At 40.0% G+C, this 20,879-nt stretch overlaps 1 protein-coding gene across 1 annotated transcript in view; it reads right to left on the bottom strand.

The window, feature by feature from the left end:
* Positions 1-20,879, bottom strand: part of Setd2 (SET domain containing 2, histone lysine methyltransferase) — an 84,426-nt gene that overhangs the window by 44,943 nt on the left and 18,604 nt on the right. The window contains exons 3-10 of the mRNA XM_032910769.1: positions 16,411-20,708; positions 15,003-15,134; positions 12,174-12,302; positions 7,967-8,090; positions 6,530-6,607; positions 4,995-5,092; positions 2,465-2,591; positions 562-696 (exon numbers count right to left, since the gene is read on the bottom strand). Of these exons, the coding sequence (XP_032766660.1) occupies positions 562-696; positions 2,465-2,591; positions 4,995-5,092; positions 6,530-6,607; positions 7,967-8,090; positions 12,174-12,302; positions 15,003-15,134; positions 16,411-20,708 (5,121 nt within the window). The remainder of the gene's footprint in view (positions 1-561; positions 697-2,464; positions 2,592-4,994; positions 5,093-6,529; positions 6,608-7,966; positions 8,091-12,173; positions 12,303-15,002; positions 15,135-16,410; positions 20,709-20,879) is intronic.

The following is a 20,879-nucleotide window of genomic DNA, read 5'->3' as shown; positions in this document are numbered from 1 at the left end:
ACACTATACAGATGAGAACAATCTCTTCTGGTAGCTCACACCTTTAATCCCAGGACTTGAAGTCTACACTGTACATTCTGGGATAGCCAGGGCTACAGAGAGAGAAACCCGGTCTCAAAAAACCAAATATTTCATTCACACACAACACCCCTACCTCCTAATAGTGCATTTGAACTTAACTAAAACTGGAAAACTATTAAGACACATCATTTACAATGAAGGTCAGTCCTGGACCTGGTAAGATGGTTCAAGAAGTTAATAGCACTTGCCTGTGAGCCTAATGACCTAGGTAGACTAGTAACTTGTGGGCGGAGAGCTATACCAAGTACCATGAATTATCATAGGAAAAGAAATCCACCACGTGCCTAACTGAAGGGATAGGCACATCAGTTCTGCTATTCATAATATTATTGAACTCTTCCATCATTTTCACGGATAAGAGCTTTCAAAGTTCTAAAGAACTTGCATGTCCATTTAAAACATGATTTTCCTCCATTAGCCAGACTTCCATTTAAATGCCCCACCCTAAATTCAGAAGTACATTAGTATTAAAGTGCTTACCTGAATAAGCTTGAGACAGGTAAGCTTCTGTTCCAAAGTTTCGATTCTAACCATGAGCCGGGATAAACTAAGAACTTGGTTCTTATCAGAGAGGCCTTCACCATTTTCCATCAGTGCTTCAAGTTCTCCATCCACCTATCACAGCAAAGAAAACAATCTAGTTAAAAGACAAGTACAAACCACTCAACCAATCAAACTTTGGGGTGGGGGTGGGGGTCTTCACAATTAACTTAGGAAATGAAAAGTGCAACCACAAGAAGGAACCATGCATTAGGCTGGGGGACAGACCTATCATTAAGCCATGCCTATAGTATTACCCTTGAAAATTGAGGCAGAAGACAATGAACTGGTCAAGGCCAGCCTAGGCTACTCTGCCTCCAAGCAAGAGAGGGAGGGAGGGAAGAAAACACGCATAACATCCCATATCAACAAGTCTGTTAAAATATAAGTTGAAAGCCAGGTGAGGAAGCCATAGTCCAGGCACTCACTCAGGAGACAAAGGGAGGTAGAAACCTGTGGTTCTAGTATAGTCAGAGCTACACAGTGAAACCCTGTCTCAAACAACCAAATTAGCTTGATGTTCTATGCCTTTAATCCCAGCACCTAGGAGGTACAGGTGGATCTCTAGAGTTCAAGGTCAGCATGGTCTAGAAAGGGAGTTCTAGGATAGCTAGAGTTACCCCCCATCTCAAAAAACTTAAATAAACATAAAAGAAATAAAAATTAATAAGATAAATATGAAAAGCATTTCATTCATCAACTATGTGAACAAGAAATTATTTAAGGCCTTGCGATATGGTTCAATGGCAAAGTATCTGCCTAACATACACTCTTCAGCACTCAGCTTGCTGGGCAAGGTGGACCAGGTCTATATCCTGTATTAGGAAGTTGAGGCACAAAAATTAAAGACTATCCTTTAGGGCTGAAGAGATGGCTCATCAATTACAAGCCCTGGTTGATCTTCCAGAGGACCTAGGTTTGATTCTGAGGACCCACAGCAGTTCACAACAGTATGGGACTCTAATTTCAAGGGATCTGATGACCTCTCCTGCCCTTCACTGGCACCAGACACACATGTGGTACACAGACACACAAACAGGCAAAACACACAGAGAAATATTTTCTCTAAAAAACTGTCCTTAAGGAGGTAAAGAACGGGGTTGCGGATTTAGCTCAGTGGTAGAGCGCTTGCCTAGGAAGCGCAAGGCCCTGGGTTCGGTCCCCAGCTCCGAAAAAGAGAACCAAAAAAAAAAGGAGGTAAAGAATAAATCATATAAGATGAACATATAAAATAAAAACTCAAAGCATTAGCTAAAATATAAAATAGTTGCATCTCTCCTGCCCAGCAATTCCACTTACAAGAACAAAACACAGAAAACCATCTGCACATTATGTATCAGGAAAGCCTATGATGATCACTACAGTCACATTCATAAGGCAAAATACAAGTAAACACCATAAATCTGTGAGACACAGTCAAACAAACTGGTCTGCTTATTCAGTAGAATACATATAGGGCAGGTGAGGTGGCTCAGCAGGTAGAGGTGCCTGCTGCTGTGCCGATGACCTGACTTTGAGCCCTGAGACTCACTTGCATACAGGTAACAGACTCCTGCAGACTGTCCCTTAACCTGCACACTCGGCACAGCTGTGCGCACAAGTGCACTCACCACCCCGAAATAAAACAAGCTCAGAGGAATTATGAGCCAAAATTTAACAGTTTTCTATTATAATCTATTGAAGTAAAAAACAAACAAACAAAACAAAAACAAACAAAAAAATCCCAGCTGTTCACACTTCTTTTCCAATATCTAATCCAAACCTGGATTTTACTTTTAAATTAATCAGAAAAACTATTTCCTTAAAACTTTTATTATAAAATTTGAAAAACAGCAAAACTTACTGAATCCTTCTTTCGAGAGCGTTCCTTTTTCATCTTCCCTCCTGCAGCTCTGATACTGACTCTGTTTTCTCCTCCCAAGTAACCTCGGCAGTTTGCTGACCCACAGAAACACTTCTGCGCCTCTTTGCTGTGAGGGAACAGAATTATGCGAAAGTAAAGCACGTTAGAGTGACAACAGGTTAAGAATCATACCAACCTACAGGAAATATAAACATTTTAATAGTAAGAGACTCTTACAAACCTGCTTCAAATAAAATGTTTAAGAACTACTTTTTCTACCACCACCCCTTCCTTCTCTCTCTCTCTCTCTCCCACTCTGTGTGTGTGTGTGTGTGTGTGTGTGTGTGTGTGTGTGTGTGTGTGTGTGTGTGTGTGTGTGTGTGTGTGTGTGTGTGGGGAGACAAATTCAATCCATGGGTTCTACAAGTTGAACAAGAGTTCTACTAATGGGCTTCATTTTCAGTCCCTTTACTACTTTCTAGTTTCAACAGGTTAGTCAGTCTGGCTTTGAACCTGCAGCTTTCCTGCCTGAGCTGAACAATATAGCTTGATTACAGACCTGCACCGGCAGGGCTGGCTTCATCATTTTTCTAATCTTTTATCACCTGTTAGATAAAACAGGCCAATAAAGCTGCTTACTGAAACACAAAGAAAGAAGCTACAGCCGTTAGTTGTGCTAGAAGTAAGATTGCTAACACAGTTTAGACGACTATTACTGATGTGTAAGTGTTTGATTGTTATGCCAAAAAGTCAGATCCATTATGATAAAAACATATAAAATGCAGTATCATGACACATTTAAAAACTTATCACACAGGATGAGCTCTGTCAATAATGAATATAGCAACAACTGACTACATGGACCCTGGAGGCAAGGGAAGTGGTAGAAAAGAATTCTGGGTAAAATCCACCACTGCAACAGAGTGAGGACTCATAAACACATCCACTTTGCCCTCAGAAAAGGATAATATAAGCACAGGGGAAGAAAACAGTAGGAGCCATGTAGAGCCCGGCCTGCAGTTATCTGCTGATGAGAAAAGCAGTTTATCAGAACAACCGGAATTCTTCTTGGCGTTTGTGCTGGGTCCAATGAGGTAACAGTGTCAGACTGAAAGAATCTCAGACATCACTAAGTTCTGAAAAGCAAACTATATGAGGGACATCTGGAACAGACAGCCATCACTACCAAAAAAGGCAGCCACTGGTAAAAACACTGGACAAAGTAAGAAAATTAAATCTTGTTCTATAATAGCATGAAAGGATTAAAATATCCTAGAAACTTAATCTGTGTGCCTTTTAATGTAAGCGTCAAAAGTAAAAAAGATATAATCTGGGGAGGAGGGAAGCTTTCAGTTTTACACCCTACTCGAAATTTCCACCCTTTTACTCTTTGAAGTTGGGGAAGACAAACATAGACCACTCACTCCACCTTGTAAAATCAGAGTCCCACTACAGAGCCCTGGCTAGCCTTGAAACTCAGAGATGAACAAGCCTCTATCTCCCCACTGATAGTATCAAAGGAGTATACACCACACCCAGCCTTCAAAACTGGTTATGATTTATTCGTATGCATTTGTGTTTTGCCTGCATGTATGTCTGTGTAAGGGTGTCAGATCCCATAAAACTGGAGTTACAGACAGTTGTGAGCTCCCATGTGGGTGTTGGGAATTGAACTCAGGACCTCTGGAAGAGCAGTCAGTGCTCTTAACCACTGAGCCATCTCTCCAAGCTCCGAAAGGAGTATAATATGGTTGGTGTAAGTCAAACAATATTATCCAAAAGTTGATAAAGGATGAATAAACAAGGATATTATTCTCTTCATACATATACACTCAAAGTTGACATTTCTATAATGAATTAGTTTTTTTTGGTTTTGTTTATTGAGAAAGGGTCTCATCTAGGCCAGGCTGTTCTCAACTTGATACATAGGCAAGAGTGGCCTTGAATTCTCATCCTCCTGCCTTCACCCATCAGTGCTTCTCAGTCTGTGTGGGTCAGGGCTACTTTAGGTTGAACAACCCTTTCACAGGGGTCACTCACCTAAAACCATCTGCATATCAGATATTTACATTATGATCCATAATAGTAGCAAAGTTAGTTATGAAATAGCATATTTATGGCTGGGGACCACAACAGGAGGAAGTGTATCAAAAGGGTCACAGCATTAGGAAGGTTGGGAACCACTGTCCTACGTGATGGGATGGATCCCAGGCATGCATGACCACATTCCATTTTTTTATTTAGTATTGGGAATCAAACCCAGGGATTCATGCATGCTAGGAAAGCACACTATCAAGAGAACTTCATCCGTAGCCCTAGAGTACAGTTAATGAGTTCAGAGGAATAGTACCTAGTTCCTGTAATGTGAATCCCTTAGTGGCAAGAAAAATCACATAATAGAAAAAAATTATGATGAGAGCTGACAGTATATGTAACTTTTAAATAATTCACACAAGAATTTTATATCACTGTAACTGAACATCTATTTTTCATATCAGAAGCAGCAAAAGGAACCAAAACCATTACTTACCCATATCGTTGGAACTGGTAATCAAACGTTAATTCTGAGCCTGAAGGAACTAGTTTGGTGGTAAAAAATCCAACCCTCAGCTGTCCATTCACAGTCCACTGAAATGTTTTGAGAAGACAGAACATTAGTAACTGATTAATGTTTGTACATCCATTTGTATAAAGACCATCATTATCTGACTGACTTACACATATAAATCTTTATGTGATGTTTTCTCAAAGCAATTGGGTTGGTTTTTTTCCTTAACTAACCAACATGCCCTTCTTATTTAATAGACTATCAGAGTCAGTATCCATTAATTGGCCTATAATACAATACAATGAACTGCTACTGGACTGGAGAACGGAGCTAAGGGAAGCAAACACAAGGCCACGTATTCAGTCTCCAGCACAGCTAACAGAAACAAAACTAAAACCACTTTTAACTTACATTTACATGTATGAAAGCCAATTTGGTCTTCAAAAACAAAACTAGAGGATTCTAGGTATCACACTGAGTATCAAAACCTGAGCCACATTCTCAATACCAAACTCAGGTCTTCTTTAAGAATCGAACTCCTGGGGCTGGGGATTTAGCTCAGTGGTAGAGCGCTTACCTAGGAAGCGCAAGGTCCTGGGTTCGGTCCCCAGCTCCGAAAAAAAGAACCAAAAAAAAAAAAAAGAATCGAACTGCTGAATCATCTTCCACATCGATCTGAAGCAGGATCTCTCACTTCTGCCACTTAGCTACAGACTATCCAGCCTGCACTTCTTCAGATCATTCCCCGGTCTCCACCTCCCACCTGGCTACAGGAGCACTGGGACTGATTGATGACAGATGCGCACTACTACATCTGAGTCTACATTCTGGAGTCCAGGTATCCACACACAGGTTTGTATCACAACCACTTTTCTCTGTTAAGCTATCTTCTTCCTCGTCAACCAGAGCTTACTTAGAATTTCTTTTATGTTTTAAGGTTTTATTTCATTCTGTGTATGGTGTTTTGCCTGCAATGTAGTATGTGCACTACATGTATGCCTGGTGCCCATGGAGGGCATGAGACCACCTGGAGCTGGAGTTACACATTCACCGAGAACCACCAGCTATGGTACAAGGAAACTAACCTAGGCTCTCTACAAGAACAGGAACTGCTGAGCTCCCTCCCCAAGTCTTTAACCTAGACTTAACTCTCGACTTTGGCTACTTACACCACAAGCATTGTAAAACAGTCAAGTCGGCACCTGGAGTCTTGACACAGAATCTGAGGAGAGGGTTGGAGAGCTGGCTCAATGGTTCAGGAGTACCGGTTCTCTGTTCTACTAGAGGACCCCAGGTCACTCCCCAGGATCCACACCTGGCAGTTCCTAACTGCCTGTAACTCAAGCACTATGGAATTCAATTCTCTTATGGACCCCCAGACCTCACATACCACACATGGCATACACTCACAAAGACATTCTCACTATACATAAATAAATACAAAGCTTCTTAAAATTAATGGAAAAACAGCAATCCTGAATAAATACTTCAAAATTTAAACATTTATATCCACTTACTTTTTGGGTTTCACAGTTTGGTTCACAGCTATGATTCATAAAACGAGAGCAGTTCCCTTTCTGAGTGGCATCTATTATCTGGGAGAAAGAATAATATTTAAAAGTCTTAAAGTGAGATCTTAAAATATCTACGCATTTTGAGAAAGAAAATGCAGCAAGATAATTTTTTTTTTTCCAGAGCTGAGGACTGAACCCAGGGCCTTGTGCTTGCTAGGCAAGCGCTCTACCACTGAGCTAAATTCCCAACCCCAAGATAATTTTAATGTAAAAAAAAAAAAAAAAAACCAACATACATGCCTTTGGTTCTTACCCGATTTTAGAGAACTTTCTATAACAAAGTAACAAATGGTTGATTGCTTTTTTAGAATTTTTGTTAAGTAGTTTATATAAAGACAAAATCATCTCTTGGGGCTGGGGAGAGCCTTGGTTTGTACAGTGACTGTCTAGAATGTAGAAATCCTGAGTTCGATTCTCAGTACTTCATAAAACTTACATAGTAGCAGGTAACTGTAATCCTAGAAACTGGGAGGCAGGGGCAGGAGGATCAGAAGTTCAAGGTCACAGCGTTCCATGTCTTTAATCCCAGCAATTGGGAGACAGGGGCAGGAGGATCGCTGAGAATCCAGTCCAACCTACTGAGCTCTAGGCAGACCAAAGCTACAAAGTGAGATCTGGTCTCAAAAACAAAACAGAAAATATATAACTTGCCTTTCTTACCTACTTCTTTATATATCTAAATGCCTGAGACTGAAAATCCCAGAGGCTATACCCAGACTGCTGAAAAGGGAGTCTAGAGATAGGTACTAAGAATTAGCATTTTTACCTTAAATACAGAAGTGGATCTAAGGATCTAGCCAAGCTTTATCAAGCCACACATGGAAGAGATTTATAGAAATGTAAAACAACATAACACGTCATTTCTCTTTGAGGGAAACTATTTTTTATGTAGTTGTTCTTTGTATCAACAAGTAACATGCTCATTAGTATCACTTTAAAATGGAATGACAGACATTTCTAAATTTCTCAGCATTAAAATATAACCCACACAAAACATTCTGGGAATCATCCATGATGGTTAGCTGTCGTATGAAGCATGTGTGTTTGTATTTACATATAAACACCCCCATCCATCTGTAAACAAATCGAAACTACACATGGTCCTGATGTTCTTGTATTTTGTTTTGACAGAGTTTTATGTAGCACAGGTTGGTCTCCAACTTCCTAAACAGATGAGGAAAGTCTTGAACTCCTGATCTTCCTGCCTCCATCTCCCCAGGTGCAGGAATTGGAGGCACAAATGGCTATTTAAATTTGTTCATTTGTTCTGGCCCAATTTCTTTGTCATTTAAACATCAATCAGTACATCAACTCACCCATGCCTTATCCCAGTACAACAGTTTTCCTATCTGCTTCAATTCACACATTCACACTGCTCACCTCATCATTCTTCAGGGCCATGAAATAGTAGTGGATGTTTTTGTTCCGCGCGTATTCCTTCACCCGAGCTTTAAACTCTTTATGATCAAGTACCTCTCCACAGTATTCCAGGACAAAGGTGTTCCTACAAAACAATGGAAAAAATAGCACATTCGGCTTAGGAACTACACTGAAAATTTACAAAATACTAAAACATAAAATGCAAAATATTTACTTTGTTCTCAATGCCCAGGCCTTGAACCAGAGATTCCCCTACCTCAGTCACTTGAGCACCTAGGCAACATGCATGCATAACCTCTTTCCTAAAATATTTAAAAGACCACCTCATTATACATTTTTTCTCCCCCCCATATATATTTCCAAGATGCACAGTCTCTAACTGGATCCTAAGACAACTGTGTGTGTTGGGAGTGAGCTCACTGGTACATTTGGCATTATGCAAGGCCCCAAGTTACTCCCTTCAGCACCCCCCCACCGAGACCCAGTTTAAATGTGACTTATAAATATGGAATCAGTAATTCACAGCTGGTAAAGAGCTCTGAAGAAACTATGATATTGAAAATTGTTAGTAACAATTAAAGCAATTTAAACAGAGTAGCCCTTCTGCTGCCCTTACTTTCCAATTTCTTTAGCGATGACAAAAGCCAAGTTTGTCTCTGGTCTCTGGTCTCTGGCCTCCTGGCTGGTCTCACTGTCCAGAATACTTACTACCCAGAATACCTATCACGAATTTGCATAAACAGCTGTACAAAATGGCAATGAAGGAACTTTTATTTGTGCAAAGAGATATTCCTAAGAGTAACCCAAGATAATTCTACTTTTTTCACACCAGAAACAAATATGCAAGGGCAAAAAGAGACAGAGAAAGGAAGAAACTATCTGTAGAAAAGGCGTAAAGCAGCACCCATGCTTTAAGATGTGGATGTGGCCTAAAGACCACATGACTAGTTGCCTCACTCTGCTATGAGCAAGGACAATGACATTCCACAAACAACTCCAATGATGTTTCATAAACTAATAGCCATTTACATGGCATATCCTCTATAACCAACTGGAAATCCTGTGTCAGCCTGCTTTCAGACTGACAGCATACTATAGGCCATTTAGAAAATGTTTAGAATAAAGGTTGAGAAAACTATGCTCTGTAAGAATGAAAGACAAACTTTACCCTTACAGAGGGAGTTATTCAGGAGACCTTGTGTATAAATACAGCAGAGGTTCCAATAACTGATAACTATTATGGACATAAAACACCAAAGGGATATTAACAAAAACATCAGTGAGCTCAAAATTGGTAAATTATAAATCCTGGACCAAGGAATAGAAGAATAATCAATTCTTTTACGAGTCAACTAGAGATCTGACATCTTTGTATACAGACAGACAGACAGACTCCTTTATTTGTATGTGAGAAGTGTTGTACATGCATATATGTGTACCGTCTGCACGCCTAATGCTGTGGATGGGTGTGAATTGCCATTTGGGTTCTGGGAACTGAACCCTAGTCCTCTGCAAACACAAGTGCTCTTGACCACTCAGCTATCTCTCTAGTCAGTGGTGTGCTATCTATTTTTTGTTTTATGAGTTTTTGTTTTGTTTGAGATAGGGCTTCTCAATGCAGCTCTGTCTTTAAGCCCTGCTGGTATTAAAGGTTTGTATGCAGCACCTATACCACTACCACTAAAATTTTGTTTTGTTAAGATAAGGCTTCTGTGGTGCTCTGAATAACATATTTGAAGCTGAGTCACTAGGGAGTAGAGCTCTTTAACAGGATTAGAAGGATCAGGAGTGTGGCCTTGATGGAGGAGGTGTATCACTGGAGGTGGGCTTTGAGGTTTCAAAAGCCCATGCCACTCTCAGGTTCTCTTTCCTGCTGCCTTCAGATCAAAAATAGCTCACTGCAACTTCTCTAGCACCACGTGTGCTTGCATGCTGCAATGCTCCCCACTAGGATGATGAATTAGCCTCTGAAATTGTAAGCAAGCACCCAAAAAAATACTTTCTATTCTAAGAGTTGCCTTGGTAATGGCTCTCTTCACGGCAATAGAACAGAGACTGAAGCACTTTCTCCGTGCATCCCTGGCTGTCCTAGAAATGTTCTGCCTGCCTCTGCCTCCAGATTGCTGGGATTAAATGCATGAGCCACCATACCCATTGGGGCCTGACATTTTTAAACCATCCAAAGAACTGGCTTTGCTGTTCTTCAAATTTAGAGCTTTAAATTTAGATTAAATTATAAAGTATCACTATAAGGGGAAAAAAATGAACATCCTATGATTATAAAGAAAACTATACTTTTTTCTGACTGCATTCTTTCGTGACTTCTCTGTAGCATTCCCTATGTAAATGTGATTAATCTCTCTCTGGCTTCTGTCAGTTAATACACTTGCTCTACGAAGTTATTAAATATCAGGTTCTTTTCACATTCCTTTACTCTCTTAAGTTTTATTACCACTGACAACCTCACCATTGGCTTTCTAGACAAATGCGTCCTCATGTATCACTCCTTAGTGTGAACTGAATAACCTGCCTGCAAATTTTAAGCTCCAATGAAACAATTTTAAGAATGTGGCCAGGGGTTGGGGATTTAGCTCAGTGGTAGAACGCTTGCCTAGCAAGCGCAAGGCCCTGGGTTCGGTCCTCAGCTCCAAAAAAAAAAAAAAAAAAAGAATGTGGCCAAGTCTTACTGAACCTGAGTTCAATCCCTAAAATGTATACACAGTAGAAAGAAAGAACCGATTCTCACAGGTTTCTTATCCTCTGGCCCCCACACAGACACAAACAAAAACAAAACATAAACCATTTGGTTTTGCTCATCAGATATTAATATTAAAAGTTACCCTACCAACTGAAAATAATTCTCTTTTAAAAAAAAAAAAATTAGGTTGTCAGTGGTGGTATACACCTTTGATCCCATTACTTGGGAGTTTGAGGCCAGCCTGGTCTACAAACTGAGTTCCAGAACAGCCAGGGCTACTCAAAGAAACACCATCTTGCACCTTGCAAAACCAAAATCAGTCTATCTCAGCCGAGTGAGATGGCACATACATTTAACTTCAGCAATTGGGATAAGACAGGCAGTCAGATCCCAGTGAGTCTTAAGGCCAGCATGGTCTATTGTTTGTTCCCTTCCAACCAGAGCTACACAATGAGACTCTGTCCCTCATGAACAACAACCCAAAGTACCCATAGAAAAACAGAGCAAATAAATGTATGTTTGTAACAGCCACGTTAGAGCTTAGTAATAGCAACCTAGTCACTCATGGCTAAACCTAAAAGTTAAGTTATTATCATTACAACCAATATTTAAGGAGCTAAAAGGAAGAACATTGCCTAATCTTCCAGAGGACCAAGGTTCAACTCCCAGCGACTAACACAGCAGCTCACAACCACCTGTAATTCCAATTCCACAGGACCCAATGGATCGGATCTTCAGGCACACAGCACACAAGGGCTGCACAGACACACTGAGATAAAACATCTACACATGTAAAGTAAAAAGTAAACAAACAAACAAACAAACAAACCCGAAGATGCTTCTTTCTGACCAAAGAAATGTATCAACTCCTATACAGGCTATCTTGTAAATTACAGTAACTGCTAAAAATACTTTATATAGGATCTTTCTTTTCCTCTCTTATCAAAAACCTAATTGTCCTCCCTGATCACTGGAGCTATTTAACACAAGTTTTATGAAACACAGACATACTTCAAAGAAATTCGGCCACCTCCTAGAGTCAGAGCTTCACTGGAGCTTAGGAGTCAGACCACTCCAGAATGATTACTTGCCCTCTTAAAATGTGCTGTATTGTACCAAACAGTCTAATGACAGTGCACCCAAGTCACACTTTTAATTGAAGAATGTCTAAATACCAGAATCTAACTACTAAGACATCCAAGAAGGGAAATAGAGCAATACCTAGGGACTAACAATTTAGGCTTGAGGATTCAGTGAAACAAAAGGCTCAAGTCATTCATCATAGCTTACAGACTGTGAAGAAAAAAAACAAAAACACCTGCCAAAAAACCAAAATGGAACTTTTTCTTCTTCATTTTCTAGAAACCAATTTAACAAGCTAGTTACCAAGTAGTCATTCTACATAGTGAGCATTATTACATATTATTGAAATAAATCATTTATCAAAATGTCTAAGCAAATCCAACAACACAAAATGTGAAACAAGAGGTGATAGAAAACCAAACTTACGAAGGAAGATCCTTGGCGGCCCTTAAGCCCCAGCCTTTCTTTTCTGTAAGTATGACTTCTACATCTGCGTGCTGTTTTCTCTGAAACCGTCTGTTCGAACAATAATCTCCATTTGGACATCGAGAGGAACTGAAATGAGAAATGGGTAAAAGATAATTCTTTAAATACCATAAAGAATTGTAACATCTTCAGCAGAATGTGTTCTATAACAACAAATAATTCATCCCCGCTGCACAGTTTAGGTGTGGCTAACCATGACCCTTCCTCAGTGTTATCACGTAAAAAGCATTCCCCAGAACTCAATGACTGCTTTGCTCCTGAGGGAGTGAATCTGCAATACAGTCTAGTTAACTGATGACCAAGAGGAAGGTCTGCCTGCCACTTCCTGGTGTCTGAATACAATTCTTATCTGTAGATAAAATCTTTGAGTACATGGGCAATTATTGGATTTGCTTATAAAAGCTGTACCAATAAACCTTATTAAGCTTGTATGGTACCACGCATGTCCTCTGATCATATAGTTATTAATATTCTTTAAATCATATTCATCTTGCATGCACGTGGAAATTAAGAGTACAACTCACAGGAATCAGGTCTCTCCTTTATCTATATAAGACCCAGGTCATCAGGCTTCAAGGACATTTACCCACTGAGCCATCTCCACAGTCCAGTTATTCATTTTCCAACAAAAGCTTTTTTCCAGGTTAAAAATCAGGCTGCAAGGGCTGGAGAGATGGCTCAGTGGTTAAGAGCACTGACTGCTCTCCCAGAGGTCCTGAGTTCAATTCCCAGCAACCACATGGTGCCTTACAACCATCTGTAATGGGATCTGATGTCCTCTTCTGGTGTGGCTGAAGACTCATATAAGTAAAATTAATAAATTAAAAAAAAAAAAAATCAGGCTGGAGAGATGGCCCCGCTGTTCTTCCAGAGAATTTGGGTTCGAATCTCAACACACATAGGGCAACTAACAACTTAATCTTATTTTACTTAAGTGCATTTCCTCTTACATTCCATTCAAATCAATGTGGTCTTTTGCATTCAACTATACACATGCATACACGCACAAACACAAAATTAAAAATAGAAATAAAAGTAATTTTTATTTTTCTGATATGCATATTTTATTTTTGTGAAACTGTTTAACAGGAACAAAAATAAAAGCTCAACTTTGCTATGAAAAACCACCTTCCTTAACACTAAAAATAAGGAACCCTGGAGTAGAGTGGTAGCTCGCTCTATAACCCAGCATTGAGGAATTACAGAGAGGCAATCTCAGAGTTTGAAGCCATCCTGGACTACATAGTAAATTGTTGGCCAGACTGGTCTACAAGACCAGAACTGACACATCAAAAAAGGAGATTTTTATTCACTATATAGCCTTGGCTGTCCTGAAACTCTCTATGGCTGGCCTCTTCTCTGACTGTTGGGATTAAAAAATGTGCACCACCATGTCTAGACTAATACTTTTTCCTAGGATAAAATAATCAGGCTGGAGCTGGGTTCGAGTCTGAGCACACATGTGACAGTTAACAACCATCTGCAACTCTAGCTCCCGGGCACCAGGCACCAGACGTGCACCTAGTGTACAGACTTACATGCAGGCAGAGACACCATACACAACAAACACAAAACACAGAGGAATTTCTCATGAATCAGATTAGCTAAAAATAACTACCAAGCACTTTTAGCTCAGCCAGTAGTGCATTCACTCTTCAATCCGACAGAGGCAGGTGGGTATCTAGGCCCGTCTGATCTGCACAGAAAGCTGCAGACCAGCCAAGACTATACACCCTGTCTTAACAACAAAGGAAACGTTCTTAATGCAGAGATATTTAACATTTTATGAATTATACCAATCAAGTTTGTAGTAGCAGAAAATTAATTACTATGGGTCAACTATGCATAGAAAACATAGTGAACCTAGAGAAAAAATTAGATTTGTATATGCAGTTCTGATTAGGTTTGATTATACAAAAGTATACATAATATGCTTTTATTTCTATGTATTTAAAAAAAAAAAAAAAACTACCAAGCAATAGTGATGCATGCCTGAGTTCAAGACCAGCCTGGTCTACATAATGAATTTTAGTACAGCCAGAGATACATGGAAAAATCCTGCCTCAGGTGGGGGAAATCAAAAGAAAAAAAAAAAAAAAAAAAAAAAAATCAATAAATCATAAAAACCACCATAAAGTGGTTAAAGAAAGATCAGTGTTTAACAATATATATTTTTTCTGGGTAAAAAGGTTGGCTTTTTTTCTCTGTGAAGCCTTCCCTGGCTGTCCTAGAACTCAGAAATCCACCTGCTTCTGCCTCCTGAGTGCTGGGATTCACCTTTTGAAATTTCAGGTTTTAGTGTTTTATGTCATCAAAGTTTAAAATCAACACAATTTACTTCTCAGGGCACGAGCATCACTGAATGAAAGAAAAGTAGTTGCAGAGGCTGACTGTGGTGGTTTACAAGCCTTAATCCCAGCACTTGGGAGGCAGAGGCAGACAGATACAGGCTGACCTAATATGGTCTAATATGGAGTTCCAGGACAGCTGGTGCTACATTATAGATCCTATTGCAAAAGAGAAAAAACCTAGTAGTTACTTTTTTAGTTATTAGCAGTAGAACTGTTCTACAGAGCACTGAGCCAGGTGCTATAACCTAATGAGCAATGCGGCAGAAATTTGTCTTAGTATCTGTGTTCTATTAAACATGAGAATATTCATTTACATATAGTGAAAAGGTTAAAATTATATACTTCATTAATTATTTCTCATCTTTAAATACATACACTGCACGAGATGAGTGGGAGTGGAGCAGGCCACCTTGCTTACCATTCAATCATGAGGAGACGATTAAGGCAATCCTCTCCACATGCAACTTCACCTTGAGCTCGTTCATCTTTAGAAAGAGGTGTGCACTCACACTGCATCCGCTTAATATCCCGATGGGATTTGTTCTTCTTCCTATGGGTACAATTCCATACAGTTTAGTTACACAAGTCGATTGAAGACAATAATTCAATCAAATAAATACTGAAGCTGTTTCCTAACCACTCAAAAGACAACACTAAGGCAAAAACAGACTGGGTCCAAGGCCAGTCTGGCAAGACTCTCCCCTCACCCTCTCCACCCCCCACGCCCCACGCCCCAAGGAGAAGCTGGTAAGCCAGGTGTGGTGCTGTCTGCCTGTGCTACTTAGGAGCCAGAAGGAAGGACCCAACGTCCAAGCCGGCCTAAAGCAGCCAAGTCCAGCCAGAACAATAGGAGACCCTTATTAGGGCTTGCAGAAAACAAAGATGGAGGGACAGAGCTAGCTAGGTTGTATGCTAATAGCATACAAATAGGCCCTAGGTTCAAGTTCTCAGCACCACAGAGAGAAAGAGAGGGAGGGAGGGGGGCCGGTGTTTAACTCGACCAAATCTTTTACAGGATCCCTGAGTAGTGTAACACTTGTATACATCTGTTTAAAAACAGAATGGATGGGGTTGGGGATTTAGCTCAGTGGTAGAGCGCTTGCCTAGGAAGCGCAAGGCCCTGGGTTTGGTCCCCAGCTCCAAAAAAAGAACCAAAAAAAAAACAAAACAAAACAAAAACAAAAACAGAATGGATTAGTTTAATGAAGTAGGACTATAGAACAACCAGAGCCAGGAAGGTTAGCGAGTGCCTGGAGCACTGGCTCAAGAGGCAACAGTGGAAGATACAGAGCCAAGGAGTTCTGGGCCAGTCCAGACAGTATTGTAACATAAATCTCAGGAAAAAAAATCTAAAATCTAAAAAAATAATTATTTGGTACAGATTTCAGAAGCAAAATTTTCTCAATAAAAATGTAATTTGGGAATAAACATGTGAAAATATTAAAGGCACTGGTACAATTTCACATGAAAATGGAATTAAGAAAAAGGCTAGCTTATACTTTTTAAAATCACATGAAAGAAGAATAAATTAAAAGGAGAAATCAGGTCAGCTTAAATTATACTTTTTAAAGTCAAAGGAATTATAAAAACAAAAAACTAGACATTTTTCTTAGATGAAAAAGGTGGGAGGATATCTATTAGTAAATCTAAATAGAAAACGACATTTCATAGACTCTGTTATCCAGATTTTACCACACAATCTTATTTCAGTCTAAACTGCTGGGAAGCTACTTTGTAGTCAATCACTCATCCCACCCACCCCCCTTCCCCCCACTCTCTCTCCAAAAGAGAAACAAAAATTTATTTAAAAACTATGTCAGGCTCACCTTTCTGTTAAATAAACATTTTCTTCAATCAGATCAAAGTAACAAGGCATCTTCCCCAGCTTGGCAAACTCTTTCCACCGCTGCGGGTCCCTGAAGTCATCCATAGCACACGAAGGCCCCACCAGCTCTGAGTGTTGGGGCACAGACGACTCTCCCTGTTCTATCTCCACTCTAACTTTCTTTCTAGCCTGTAGCTCACCATCACTTTCAGAATCACTCTCCAATTCTTGCCTTCGTTTTTTAGGAGGCCCTCGCTCTTTTATATCATTTTTTTCGAAGTTTTTTGAAAAATCTTTCCTTTCGTTTATAACTAAAGAGTCTTTAATTGAATTGCTGCTTATTTCTGGTGCTTGCACTGATCCCTTGTCCTTCTGATGGAAGAAAAATTTATTGGATGGGCTTGAAAAATGTGATCCACTTCGTTGATCCCAATTTTCCTCTTCTTCACGATCATCTGTTAGAGAATCTGGTACTTGCCCTTGGATTCGATCATAAACAACCCCAGTTCCTGGAGGTCTACCTGCTGACCTTGGATCCCAATAGCCATTGCCTTGCCAGTAATCATGGGTCCCACCGTAATGCTCGGCACTCTGTTGATACTTGTGTGTACCACAAGTTCCATAGCTGCTGTCAGGCTGCTGGTATGTGGTGGTGGGCCTTTCTTGTTGGGAAAAGTCCCACCCTAGGTTTCTGAGCTCTTCTGATGAGTGCAAGCCATCCATTCGGGAAATGTCACAAGAGGAAGAAAAACTCAGCTCGGCTTTTCCTAGTCTACTACTATCTGGCCGATTGGAGAAAATCATCTGCTGCCGAGACGTATTTGGGAGGTCTTCAAAGTCATCACAATAGACTGGGAGCTCTTGTGGCCTGGATGTTTTGGCTCTTACTGCGTCTTCTGAATTCAGGTGACCTAGAGAGTCAGATTTCACGTCTGAATGACTTGTACTATCAACCCCATCACTCTGAGAATGAGCAATTTCAGGCAGGTGATTATCTATCTTCCTGCTGAATTGTGAATAAGATGTTTCTGGATTCCTCTCTGTTCCTTTATGAAGAAAGAATTTTTCAGTTTGAGAACAGCCTTTACCTGCCATACTCTCAAACTTTTCCTCATACGCATGTCTCCTCGACTCTAACCCATCCTCCCAGTGGTCAGAATAATGTCTGTAGCTCTGACTGCTCCGAGAAGAGCAGGGACTTGTCTCTTCCATGGGCAAAGTAGAATTCTTTGGCACAACCACAACAGACTGGAGACGGTTTCTCGGAATACTGCTGTCATCAGACTCTGTATCTTCTGAATCACTCTCATCGCTTGAACTTGCAGAAGACGCAGAGTAATCTCCATGGACAGTTGATACAATCTCAGGAGCATTACCACTGCTGTCACATTTTAAGGTGTAAGTTACACCATCACTGTCTTCCATGGTTAAGTTCAAATCATAAGGAAATACAACTTCCGAATCATCAGAAATATGTGTATGACCCCTTTGTTCTTCCTCATCTAAGGAGACTTCTGATCTTCCTCTTCTCTCATGCAATGTGGAACTCCCTTCTTCTTGAACCTCTTGCAAAGACTGCCCAGACAACATATTATGCCTGTTTTCCCAAGAAGAAAATGCTTTTCCTGAATCGGGAAGGGCACTAACAACATCTGTCTCTTTCCCTGCATACTTTAAAAAATCTATACCTTTTTTACTCTGCACTGTGTCTAGAGCTGGAGACGTGTTCTCTTCACATCTTATTCCTGATGGAAGGCTCTGGAGAGATGAAATACCTGAACTCCCTACAGACTCATACAAATCATCAAGATGGTTAAGAGAGGCCGAGCTAGTGCTACCAATGCTCTGCTTATATCCGTCACACGTAAATTCTGAGTGCTGGTCTGTCAGCTCCCTATTATCACAAACAACTGTTTTGGAATCCAAATGCACATTCGCAAAGCAATTTGAAGAAATCTTCCTAACTGAAGGTTCAGTATTTTCCGCTTCAGAGCTTTCATTTGGAGAACAGTATCTATCTGAATCTTTGGTTTTGCAGCAAGAATGTCTCTTATCAACTGGCTCTTTAATTAATGTTTTGGAATAATCTATAGTCTTAACTGGCAAAGACATGACTTTATCATGGTGTGGTGACAACAAAGGTTCCGTTTCCCTAAATGGACTTTTTGATTTATTATGCTGCCTACAAGCATCATCTGCGTCCCTTTCTCTGCATCTACCAACACTCTGAAATCCATTTGATGACAGCACACAACCCTTGATCAAAGGGGATACCTCTGATCCAGTCACACTATCATCAGAAGTCATTGAGATAGCATCTGGTTTAGAAGTTCGAAATGTTGCCACATCAGCTTCCGTCTCTGGAGATCCATTTACATTTAATTCAATGGAACAAAAATTTCTCAATTGATCATTTTTCATTTTTGGTAACTCCAATTCTTTAATACTCTCATGGCTATCATGTCCTATAAATTCAGGCTTAAGAATAGGAGATTCATCTAGCTTTTTAAAAGTAGGTGAATCATTTAATTGATTTGATGGAGATGGAGACCCAGTCTTTTCTCTTTCAGGAATTTTATTAATTGTTCTTAATTCACTACCTTTTGAACAAGGCGTCTGCAAACTAAAAGAATGAGATTGTTTGTTTTCCTCATTTAATTCTGTACAACAGAAAGAATTTTTAAATTTATCAGACTTAGATATAGATTTTGAAAGGGCAGATTTATAACGGGAAGTACTGTTGTTATCATGCTTGGAATATGATGATCCCCGTCGGAATCCCAATTCATTTGGGGGAGAACAACATCTTTTTATGGCTTCATGCTCTGAAGTCCGTTTGGATTCTCTTTCTAGTTTTGAAGAATACTTTCCTCTTCTCTCCATTTCTAAGTAAGAGGTCTCAGTTTTACAGTCCCGATCAAATTTAGAATAAGATGATGATGTCCTTAGGTCTCTGTAGGAGTGGGCTGAGGTACGCCTTGGATATGTCTTCTTATACTCGTCTTCAGAGTCTGAGCTCTCCCGTGTCCTGTTATCTGTATATGGCCGAGAATAGCGTGTCCTCTCACGATAAGGGGAACTCCTATGGTAACGGCGTTCAGAATCATAATAATGAGATCTTTCTGACCGAGAATAAGACAAACTAGTTCTAGAGACTCTGTCAGATCTTGAACGAGATCGGCTTCGCCTTCGATCTCTTTCAGACCTACATCGAGTAGATACATACCGAGTGTCTCTTTCAAGTTTTGAGTAGCTAAAGTATTTATCATCTCTCTCTGTTTTAGATCTTGATGATTTTCCCAAATCCTCACTTTTTGAAGGTGCTGAGCTCTTCTTAAAATCTCTTTCTTTCTCAATGCTTGTTGAAGATTTTAAATCATGTGATCTTTGACTGGAGGAAGTCCGTACAGAATCTTCATCAGATTCTGAACCAAGAAATGTACCTTCAAATTGTGAAGATTTCTTCTTAGAACTTGCTTTTTTAGAACTGAGGCTTATCTTAGAGCCATCTGAAACCTCTTCTTCCTTCCCAATATGGGAATCTTCTTTTTGCAGGGCATTATCTGCTTGTTCCTTCAAAGTTTGAATTGTGTGTTCTTCCAAACTGTTAGATACAATATCTTGCTTCATATCCAACTCTAAAGATTCTGGTACACTTTTCATTGGTGGCTCTTTCTGAGCTCTAACTGCTACATCTACTGGTAAAGGTCCCGGTGTTGATGTCATTAGTGCTGTTACTGGGGGATGCGGCAAGGCCACTGGCTCTGATATTGGTGCTGGTGGTGAGGGTGATGAGACTTGGGGAGGGGGAGGAGGTGGAGGTGGAGATGAAGGTGGTGAATCTACAGTTGATTCTGCTATGACTGCTGGTAACTGTGTTGTGGGAGGAAGGGGAGATGCTACTGTTGTAGTTGTAGCCAGCTGTGGCCTGGATGTCACATGAAGCAGATGTTTCTTAAAATGAATTCTGCCCAATTCCACTCTTGATTTTGGTGGCGAAGATTCTTCTGTAGCAGGAAAAGTATCTCCAGCTTCCATTTTAGCTTTAGGGTTTGAGTCTACTTGAGGGGTAGCTGGGGAGTGTGGAGAGTCACTTTGCTTTTCATTGCTAAGTGCAGTGAAAAATCTATTCTGTAAAGTTTTCTTTGTAAGACTGAAGCTGAATGAAACCTTCTGCCGTCCCTGTTCCTCCAAATTAACTTTTGTCTTCGTGCCTTTGGGCAAAAATCGACTTGAAGCAACACCTTTGAATATTGGTCCTTTGATGAAGCCTGTTTTCTGCACATTTTCAATCTTTGCCTACAAAAGAACAAACAATTACTACTATAACAAATACTTTCAAATTGTCATTACAATTTAAAATGTTCGTCAAGGAAATAAAATAACAGTAGTATGACTTTCACTATGCTACAAATGGAATTTAGTTGTTCTTTTTTAAACATTTTAGGCATAAGTATAAAGTAACAAATC

Source organism: Rattus rattus, chromosome 8, assembly GCF_011064425.1.
Source record: "Rattus rattus isolate New Zealand chromosome 8, Rrattus_CSIRO_v1, whole genome shotgun sequence".
NCBI lineage: Eukaryota > Metazoa > Chordata > Mammalia > Rodentia > Muridae > Rattus > Rattus rattus.
Note: the sequence above shows the minus strand (reverse complement) of the source record. Positions and strands in the feature narration are given on the sequence as shown.